Raw genomic sequence first — 10,722 nt, 5'->3', positions numbered from 1 at the left:
CCTTGCTATGATCCTTTCGAAGAAGATTTTCTGCTAGATGTCGAGTGCACCATCTGTGGTGCATGGGTGCGTAGCCAGGAATCTGCTCTTGCACTGCATTAAGAATACCTTGGTGTCTGTCAGATATGACACCAACCTCGCGTCCAGGGCCTACGACATGGATGCGTACAAGCCGCAAGAACCAAGACCAACTATCTCTGTTCTCTCTCTCCACCAAAGAAAATGCCAAAGGAACCAGTGCGTTGTCTGCGTCGCATGATATGGCAACCAACAATGTGCCCTTATACTTCCCAAGCAGAAAAGTACCATCAATAGAGAGCACGGGACGACAATGCCTGAAAGCCTCTACGCACTGCGAGAAACACCAGAAAGCACGAAAAAATATCTCTTTGTCGTTCCTCCATTCATTAGGTTTGGGGATGTACTCGTAATGCATGCCTGAGTTTTTTGCTTTGATTGCATTGAACAATGCTGGTAACTTCTCATAACCCTCCTCCCAATCCCCGTATATCATCTTCCATGCTCGCTGCTTTGCCCTCCATGCTTTCCCATATTTGATCCTGTAACCAAACAGCTCCGAAGTCATGGTCATAATTGACTTCACCTTCAAGTTTGGCTGACCCTTCAATATCCCCAATATCCTTTTCGCAATCAGGGTAGATGTCAACTGACGATGCTTAGAGCTCAGCTCTGTCTGGGCACAAGTGTGTGGACCTACAATTTTGGTGATCTTAAACTTTCCGGTGTCCTTCTGCCTTCGGGCACATACCCTCCAATTACATTCCGACACCTCGCACACAACAGTGTAACGACGCTGTGCATACGAATGTCTCACCTTGAACGGCCTCTTGCGGTTCACAGAATATTCCTGTAGCCATCGTCTCAGTGTAGGCAGGTCCTTGAAAAGTAAGCCTACCTTAATCTCAATGTTGTCGGCGTTATCCAGAGCCTCTAGCAGTTCATCATCACGTCCTTCAGCATATGCACGGGTGGAATGACTTAGACTGCTAAATTCATGTACTGCAGGGTCACGCTCCGGACACAAACGTCTTATGAGTTCAATTTCTTGCTCGGTCATTTCTTGAACCGGACGGTCATCATCAGAATCTAAGGCCCGTGCAGCCTCATATGGCTCCTCCTCATCCTCAATCTGAACATCAACACTATTGGATGCCCTACATATGTTGTCCATATTATATGACACAGGCACATCAAGATAAGCACCATTATCGATTTGTGGAGATCCTACATTGGGTCGAAGCAAGAAATACCACATTAAAAAGTCTAATCAAACGAAATAACGATGGATACGAACAACGTGTCAAAGACACTTACTAGGATGATCGTGAACTGGATCCTGGGTCAATGGGATCTCTTGGGGGGTACCACCGGATTAGAAGCCCCACAAACGCCAGAAAGAGGACGAGAAATCCCATACTCGTGCGGCCCCGATTGAGCATCGGGCACAACAACCACTTCTTCATGAAGCTCTACCAAAGGAGCTTCAATACGAGATGCATTTGGCATTTGTGGAGACAACCCGACTGGACCATCGCAATGACTAACAGTTAACTTTTGAACAACCACATCCAAACATGGTGGAATCATCGTCTTCACAATTCTTAAATATATCACCCAATCATCTTCTGAGGTAATGGAGATCAACCGTCGGACAACTGTTCCATATGTAATATGGGACAACAAACCCTGAATTGATATTCTAGGGTCGTTTATGTCGCAACTAATCTCCTCACAAGCTCGAGCGAAAATCTTGTCAAAAGATGGTCTTTCATCGAACAACATGGTCACGATCTTCATACCATCAAAAGTAACATTCCCATAAGCATCTATCTCCACCCTTCCTCCATGGTATAGTGTTACTAGGTTGTCCATCTATTACAAAAATGGATTACTAACTCAATAATGGCTATATACTTAAGCCTAAAAACTTACTAAGTAATAAATATATATTAACTAATAACTATATAGTAAACATTAAATGAACACATCAAACGAAATTACATAATCTATGAATAATGTACGAAAACAATGTATACCTGAGATCGCGTACAAGTCCAGCTAACGGTGGAGAAGGTCAAGTCAGACGAACACCTACGTACAAAAAAAAACTATTGTCAATAAAAAATTTTGCAGCACCTCCCCTGTAAAGTGATGTTTATAGAACCTGCAAATAAACGACAACACGATGGTTGCCAACACAGAAAACATGTAATATCAATGCGCTAAACAAAATGCTAACTATATAATCACTAAGAATTTACTAAACACTAACAATATGCTAAGCAAGAAACTAGCTAACTATTTTAATAAACACTAACAAGAAAATATCTAACTATTTACTAAACAATAAATAAGTGGATAGCTAACTAATTACTAAACACTAACAATAGCTAACAATTTACTAACTAAGTAACTAAAAACAAAAAAAAATTACCTGGCGGCGGTGGCCGGGCGGGGGCACGCGGCGGCCGGGGCGGGAGCTGGCACGCGCGGTGGCCGGAGCTGGCGCGGTGGCCGGGCCAGGGGCGCGCGACGGCCGGGGCGGGCGAGCTCGGCGGCCGGGAAGGGCGGAGCTCGGCGGTGGTCGGGAACGGCGGCGGCTCGGGCGCGTAGAAGCTGAAAACAAACAGAGAAGAAACACAGAGAAAAGGGGCTTGTAGTTAAGTCCTAGCTCGGCGCCAAGATCTGTGGCGCCGAACTAGGTGCCACGCGGACATCCACGTCACCCCTGCCCGCCATGGCCACGTCATAGCTCGGCGCCATAGCCTATGGCGCCGAGATGTGTTACCTCAGCGCCATAGCATATGGCGCCGAGCTAAGGGTCCAAAATTGAGATTAAAATTTTTTAGGTCTAAACGTGATTTTAATTCTGATAAAGGGCTAAAATGCAAAAAATCCGGTCTCCAAGCCAAACGCGGGTCAAGTTAAAATAATCATATCCTATCCCTCTTCATCCTTCCTCACCCATTCATCCAAACACTCTTAGTTCCAAAAAAAATATGGGGAACGGGAATTGGGAGCATGCAGCAATAGAGGGTAGCACTCTGCAGAGGCATCATACGACATGCATACATCGTCGATTGGAGCTAGCCTTGGGTAAGCTGAATACTGAAGATATATGTTACAAATTTGAGTAAACCAAATCACATCTCAAATCAACAATGGTACAATCTGTACAGCGTACAACACTTTCAATAGAAATCAACAAGGGCTTAGACAGCAAGTGTGGTTTCAACATCTGTGGTCCATCGTACACGAGATAGTATTTAAGACATACAGTGTAAATCTTGGTTGTATGAGCCAACCCACGCTGCAAAAACTAAAACAAAAAAAGATGGCGTACGTATATTCGTAGATGTGGAGTGCAAGTACCATGAGTGAACAGATACAGATGGGAGCAGCAGAGCACAGTGGACGGGAGGAGCAACTGAACACAATCTGTCGAACGATGGTAACTGAGGTGGAGCTTTCACTTTGTTCACTTGTGCCTTGCTACTCCGGCGACTCATGTTGGTATGCAGTTAAGCTGTCCATCATATATGCATATTCACAGTCACGGAGGTTGCTTCAGAAGAGCTCTTCAGAGTTGAATTTGTTCCATGCCTCCTGTTAACACAGAAGTTGCAATATTTTACTTATAAACGTAAGTCGTAACGGTGTCAGATACTCCCCCAGTTCTTTTTTATTTGTCTCGTTTCAGTTCAAAAATAAACTAGCGGGTCGAAAACGGAGGTAGTACATTGGAACCAACAATGCGTTTGGAGATCGACACCGAACCACAGTGATGTGAACCACAGATGTAAGAATTGGACTATTGGACTCCCAGAGTTTGGTACCAAGTGCACAACTTATCATGGAATGACACTGTTATGACCAGCGTCAAGTACACACACTAGAAACGTATCATGGAACAAGTGCATGCCAGCATTAGAGGGCAAGGGCCAAAGAATTTATCTCATTTAAACTATTTCCTATTCCCCGCCATAGAAATAGGATCTCATTTTGGACTTCTCCCACCACAGTTTGACACAGTTAGCGTGGCGATAAATCTGACGGAAGTGGTATGGAGAGCAAAAAGGTTCAAACCAGTGGCACCTATGACGGCTCAAGTTTTTTAATGGCATGTGGAGAATTCCAAACTTTTATAATGGCACACAGGGAAAAGCCTCCTCCACCATTCCCCGAGCTCTATCAGACACTGACCCTTCCTAATCATGAATGCTAAATCCAAGGCTAAATTATTTCAGGTACTGGCAATGCATGCCAAAACACTCATGTGCATTGACAAAGGACGCCGTGTAAAATGGTGCCAGTAACCCTACGGTGTCACAATTAGTATGTGTCTCCTAAAAAATGAATTTCTACCTGTCTCATTTATCATATTAAACGTTGCCAAATAAGTTGATCACGTTCACGTACCTTAAGAATGTCAAAGACTTTTTCGGCAATATATTTCTGCTGAAGTGTTGCACCTTTCTGTTGCACCTTATCAGGATGAATGCACAGTGTTGCCTTCCTGTACTGCTTCTTAACAGCAGCTCCAGTAATTAAATCAGTCAATGATACAGCTTGCCATCCACATTCTGGCCAAAGTATCTGTTTCAGAACATACATATTAGTAAATGGAATTGTTTACGAGCCTTGAGACAATTTGGCATTCATTATTTCCGTTTTTTTAAAAGCACCTTCCATGTAATGTTAGGTTGCCGTACTCGCATCCGAACAGAGTTCAAATAAATTACTGGTAAATAAATTGCTATCAAGTAAGTTAGAAAATTCACCAAATCTATCATTTTAATGTAGACCATAAAAAAGACACATCAAGCTGCCAACAGCATTAACCAAAAGTAAAACCTTACAAAGACAAACCCAGTCCCGTTTTTGGTTTTGAATCAAAATCAATACATGAATCAGGTTGGCACAACAAAAAAAGGTACCAGAAACATTTGGTCACGGGAACATATCATGTGCACAGGAGCCCTTGGTGTATATGGTGCTATTGGTGCACATATTAGATCACGGCTATCCATCATAGATCTAACATCCCTTACTCTGTATATTTTACAACAAACACCTTCCACTATTACCATCCACCACTTCCATCCTGCTATATGTACGGAGGGGGATAGGTGCGGGAGGTGGATAGACACGATTTTAATATGTGCACGGGGATAGGTGCGGGAGGTGGATAGACACGATTTTAATATGTGCACCTGATACATTCCCTCTGGTCATAGAGTATACCTAATATCAGAAGAATGATAAGTAAACCACAACAAAAAATGGGATCAAAGTAATAATGATATTCATAGAAAAAAAATAAAGCATTAGTACATAAAAAACACGTGCAGTTTAGCTTCACTCTCCAGTAGCAAATGTCTTACATATTGTAAAGTTGATAACAAAGCACGCAAGTTGCCCTCTTTACCAGCAGACCACCTCTTGATTTCGAAGTCTAGAGTGTCTCCAATTCTCTGTATTTCAGAATGTCCAAACAAACAAGTGGGCTATCAGCATCCAAGCAAGTGTAGCTAAAGGGCCAAGGCATGCTCTAATCACTGACTGAAAATGATGGTAAGATTATGAAAGGTGAAAATAATTCTACGTAAACACCATAATGTAGACTGGATAGAGAAAGGAAAGTCTTATAGTCTATTAAAAGACGGGTGATGGTGTGTCGTATGTGTCTGTGTTGTGTGTGTTTTGTAAGGGTGAGTGTGTGTTTGTGTTGTGTGTGTTCTGTTTGTCCCGGGCCGCAGGCCCTTTTTCCTCTACTTTAATTTAATGATACGCAGCCCCTCCTGCGTATTCGAGAAAAAAAATAATGTAGACTGTTTTGAGTGAATGAGTGTTGATGTGGACTAAAGCAAGCATAATCAAGATGATACGGATATGAAAAGCATTAGCACTTACATCTCTCTCTGCCTGCTCCCTCTGAACTTGCATATCACGTTCATTCTTCTCAGCCAGAGCTTTTGCCTGGAGATATATAAACCACATCCAGAAGTGAGAATGGAGTGGCTATTATTTCTTTATAACAGGGGAAGGTAGACTGATACAACATATGAATAACCTAGATCATACGCAATAACACTTATTTCACATGTGATAATAAACATTTGTTTCCTTGTAACCTAAAATCAATCGCAGAACATTACCGCTCGTTCACGAGTCCTCTGATGACGTTCTAACCTAGCACGTCTTCTTTCTTCACTTTCTCCCTCAACTTCTTGAAAAACATCAGAAGATGCAGGAGCTGGAAACACAAAAGAAAAAATAATGGATTACAGACAAGTTTGGCAGTAAATTAGGAGCACAAGCACAACACTAGCAGAAACTTAAATCCACAAAACTAATGCTACTTTGGGAAGAGTTATTAACCCAATACCTCCAAATAAGTCAGACAGATCATCACCAAAACTTGTGGCTGATGCCACTTTTCTCACAGGAGCCGAAGTTGATGCTGCTCTCTGTGATCCATTAGTTGTTCCTCTGCCTTGAGCTCCAAAACCAAACATAGAATCCTACAACATGCAATATTAGCAAAAGGTAACAGGATGAGCTGCACACAATCTTTTTTTATGTGAATATTTTGACAGATAAAATTACCACTGTTGGTGTTGGAGCCCTCTGTTTCGGCGCACTGTTGGCACGAGAACCCACACCGAAGAATGACTCAAGATCATCTGCCGTGCTCTGTTTTTCTCTTGCAGCAGCAGCTGCTGCTGCGGTGGCAGCGGCTGCAGCTGCAGCTGCCTGCCTTTCTCGAGCCTCAGTAGCAGCTCTTTCCACTGCAGCTCGTTCAGCTCTCTTCCTTGCTTCTTGCTGAGCTCTCTCAGCAGCAGCTCTTTCTGCTGCTGCCCTCTCCCTAGCAGCAGCCCTCTCCCTCTCCTTGGCTTCAGCTGCTGCCTTCTCCTTGGCTTCAGCAGCAGCCCTCTCCTTTGCTTCTGCAGCAGCTCTCTCCCTTGCTTCTGCAGCTACCCTAGCTGCTCTTTCTTTGGCCTCAACTGCAGCCCTCTCACGGGCTTCCTGTTGAGCCCTTTGCACAGCAGCACGCTGTGAACGCTGGCGGGCCTCTCTTTCAGCTTTTGCACGAGCTTCAGCAGATGCTCTCTCACGTGCCTCCTTTGTAGCCCTCTCCACTGCCTGTCGTTCTCTCTCTCTTTCTCTCTGTTGTTCCAACTCCCTCTCCTTTTCAAGCCTTCTCTGCTCCCTCTCCATCTCCTCCCTCAGCTTCATTTCTCTTTCTTTCTCCAATCTTTCTTGCCTGTCTTTCTCTTCAGTATCTGATGAGCTTCTTTCATAGTCCTCATCAAAAACAGTGTTGCCATAAGCAGGCATTTGAGGTTTGCCCATGGAAAAGCCTTCCAGGTCATCTATTGAAGAAACCTCCGGTTGCTTTGGCAAATCTGTGTAATGGTTCTGATTTGGGGTAGACTGACGAGCATGCCCATTCTCCTTTGCATTTGCTCTCAGTGGCTTTCGTTTGAGAAGAGGTGGTGATCTGGAGGGTGGTGGAGCAATAGTTGGTGCTGTGAAAAGGGGAATCTCGGAAACTGTAAGCCATATATCATCTTCAGATTCAGTAGATCTTGGTGACTGATCCTCCGTATCATTACCACGAACGTCAGAATACCTTGCAGACTGTGACTTGGGCATTACATTATCAAAGTCTTCCATAGAAGATTGACGCGCTGGATTTCTATCCATTGAATGGTGTAGAGGACTCGAATCACGGACTGCGCTTGGCGGTTTTGTGTCCTTGGCATGACCATTGAATTCAGAGGTAAACAAAGGATCTGATTTTGGAGCCTGGTCAAAAGCGCTTGATTGCTCGAATAAACTATCGTCATCAGCAGTACTATTGGCAGCTTTGCCATCAAAGCTTGCAGTCTTATCCAGATCTTCCACGGGATCGGTGGACCTTCCTGGGGATGTATATGCCGAGGCTGTTTCTAGAACAACAAATGGGCCATCTGCCATGCTAGCTCTCTGTTTAGAAGTCGGAACTGGTGGCTTCATTTTGTTATCGTCGTTAGACTTCCTGAAGAGTAGAGTGAACATGAGAAATTGTCAGGAGTGAAACGCGCTACAGATAGGATTCAGAAGAAATGAGCTAGTTATTTGCATAAACATGGCAAGCTATTGGATCTAGTTTGCACATTTCAGTATTTCACTCCAATCCATCATCCACCTTCACATTGCCGTATTGCCCAAAGGCTCTGATCTAACTGAACTAGATCCAACTGTAGGAAGGTCGGAGCTTGCTCACCTACTCCTCGGCGGGCTGCTCCCCGCGAATCCAGGGATCAGATCATCGAACCCCGTGCTCCCCACTCGGTCCGCCTGCGCAGGAGCCGGCTTCCTCTTTCCCTCTGACGGGCTCCTCCCGAACGCCCCGAGCAGGTCGTCGTCGTCGACAGCCACCGGCCTCCTCCTCTCCTCGGCCTGTGCCTGCGGCAGCGCGCTCCCGAATCCGCCGAGGATGTCGTCGTCGTAAGCGGGAGGCGGCGGCGCGGAGCGGGCGCTGGTGGCGAACACGTCGTCGTACGCCGGGGCCGCCGAAGAGCCGAACACGCCGTCGTCGTACCGCGGCGCGGAGGAGGCGGTGGTGGACGCGGAGCTGGAGGGGCGCAGCCCCGGGACCGCGTCGAAGATGTCGTCGTCGTACGCGGGGGCAGGCGAAGGCGCGGCGGGATTGGTGGTTGTGGTGGTGGTGGGGCCCTTGAACGAGTCGAAGAGCGAGGCGCCGAAGAGGTCGTCGTAGGACGGGGCCGCGGAGGGGGCCGGGGTGGATCTGCCGTAGCTGGCCCATGCGTCGGCGCCGGCGCTGGATCCGGTGGAGCGGGAGGCGCCGGCCATGGGGGCGGCCTTGCCCTGCGGCCGGACGCCGAAGTCGCGGGCCAGCAGGCCCTCGATGCCGTCCATGGTTCTGGCGAACGGGACGGCGGCGCGCGGGCGGGTAGGCGGGCAGGAGGATCCCGACGCGGTGGGAGATCGGGTCGGGAGTCGGGACAGGGAAGAGACAAGGAACGCGGTGGGAGTGGGCGGTGATGTGTCTTTCTTTCTCCCTTTCTTCGCTGGCTGCCTCGTTGGGTGTATGGCGCTGGGCCCTATCCGCTACCGGAGGTTGGCAGGCACGCCGACACTTTTTTTTTCACCCACTATCATGGCTAATGGATGATGATGTTTAGGCTGTTTACAACAATACATTATTTAAAGGATCTCTAACAATGCCTCAAACTAATGACTTAAATTAAAATATGAGGCTCTACGAAAAAAATACTCCAACAGTGCTCCATTTTATAAAATTTGGTCAAAAATCACAAGTCACTCAAATGCTTCAAATATATTACACCATAGTGTGCTACCCTATAATGTAGATTTAATATTTTAATGTTGAAGCGGAATGTTTTATTGGTCCCTTAAATTCTATAAAATATACTTGTTTTTAAATTATAGGGTATTTTATAGGTTATTTTGTTAGATTGGAGATGCTCTTACAGCACCTCCAACAAATTTTATAAAATCCTAGATAAATATAGCGTTTTGCAGTAGAGCTTTTAAAATATAAAATTTTCTTTTGATGGGGTAACCAACAAACTAGCTATTTGTTAGTTTTTTTGTCCACTCATGCAAACTACGAGCTGCCAGCACAACTAGGAAACGTAGACCAGCCACCATACAAGCATAAACCCATTATCTTCTTCAGTTTTCTAGAGGAAGATGTTGGTTCAGTCGTAAAAAGTGGCAAGCAACAGAGAAACCAACGAAGAATTTCTAGGAACAAAGACATCGACCAGCAAAAAAAATCTTGGAGATCGTGTGGGAGCGGGAAAGCGCGGGGGGAGTGGGACGGCGGGAGTTCGTGCGAGAGCGGCAAGGCCGGAGAGAGTGCGGGAAAGCCAGAGGGCGAGGCGATGGCGAGTTGTAACTGCTCGGCAAATATGCCTAGCGAAGGGGGCACGATAGCGAGAGAGATGAAGTAGCGAGGAAAAAGGAGAGGCTGTTGGAAGGAGTTTTGACTGAGATTTTTTTTATTTTTACTGAGCACGATATGTTTACACAGGTTGTTGGAGCTGCTCGTATAGCTGTTAATTTTCTATTATAAACTTCTATTATATACGGAGTACCACATGTTTATACCCTCAAATGTTTTATAAATACTTTTAGGGTCTGTTTGTTTCGTTGGAATTGAATTCCATTTTAATAATTATAATTTAGACAAAACTAATTAAGTTTATATATTTATATATGTAATATATTTGTATATTATACTAAATCATATGAGAGAGATAGTTATATACTATATTTACGTTATAGAGGTGCAAGTAGAAGAATGTGCTATAAGTTGTACATCGAAAAAATAGCATGTAAATATATAGAATCAATTTTCATCTCTCACCCCATGAATTTGATGTAGGCTTATGTGATAACTTTGGAAAGTGGTGGAATGTTATATTCTAAAAAAAATAGTCTATTTCATTAGTAAGATTTCAATTCCTCGAAATGAAAGAAAACAAACGGGGCCTTAGATTTATTTAATTCATTGTCTAAATAAAGTATGAAAAATAGATAGACAAGACAAAAGATAGTCTCTACATGTAAAGAATGAAGAAATGTCATATATATATTTTAGACAAAGCTTTAGAATACACCATTAAAGACTATAAAGAAAGATATCTTCAGAGTTAGAGTAGA

The 10,722-nt window shown here is 44.6% G+C and overlaps 1 protein-coding gene across 1 annotated transcript; it reads right to left on the bottom strand.

The window, feature by feature from the left end:
• Positions 1-3,152: 3,152 nt before the first annotated feature.
• Positions 3,153-9,056, bottom strand: LOC100279927 (uncharacterized). Its single transcript, NM_001152877.1, is given in 8 exon segments — positions 3,153-3,627; positions 4,441-4,617; positions 5,406-5,495; positions 5,935-6,000; positions 6,180-6,277; positions 6,410-6,545; positions 6,631-8,065; positions 8,294-9,056. Coding segments are annotated over 8 exon segments (2,697 nt in total). The 5' UTR covers positions 8,950-9,056; the 3' UTR covers positions 3,153-3,588.
• Between the last annotated feature and the right edge of the window lie 1,666 nt (positions 9,057-10,722).

Source organism: Zea mays, chromosome 2 (genome assembly GCF_902167145.1).
Source record: "Zea mays cultivar B73 chromosome 2, Zm-B73-REFERENCE-NAM-5.0, whole genome shotgun sequence".
NCBI lineage: Eukaryota > Viridiplantae > Streptophyta > Magnoliopsida > Poales > Poaceae > Zea > Zea mays.
The sequence above is the reverse complement of the archived record's forward strand: the minus strand, read 5'-3'. Positions and strand labels throughout refer to the sequence as shown.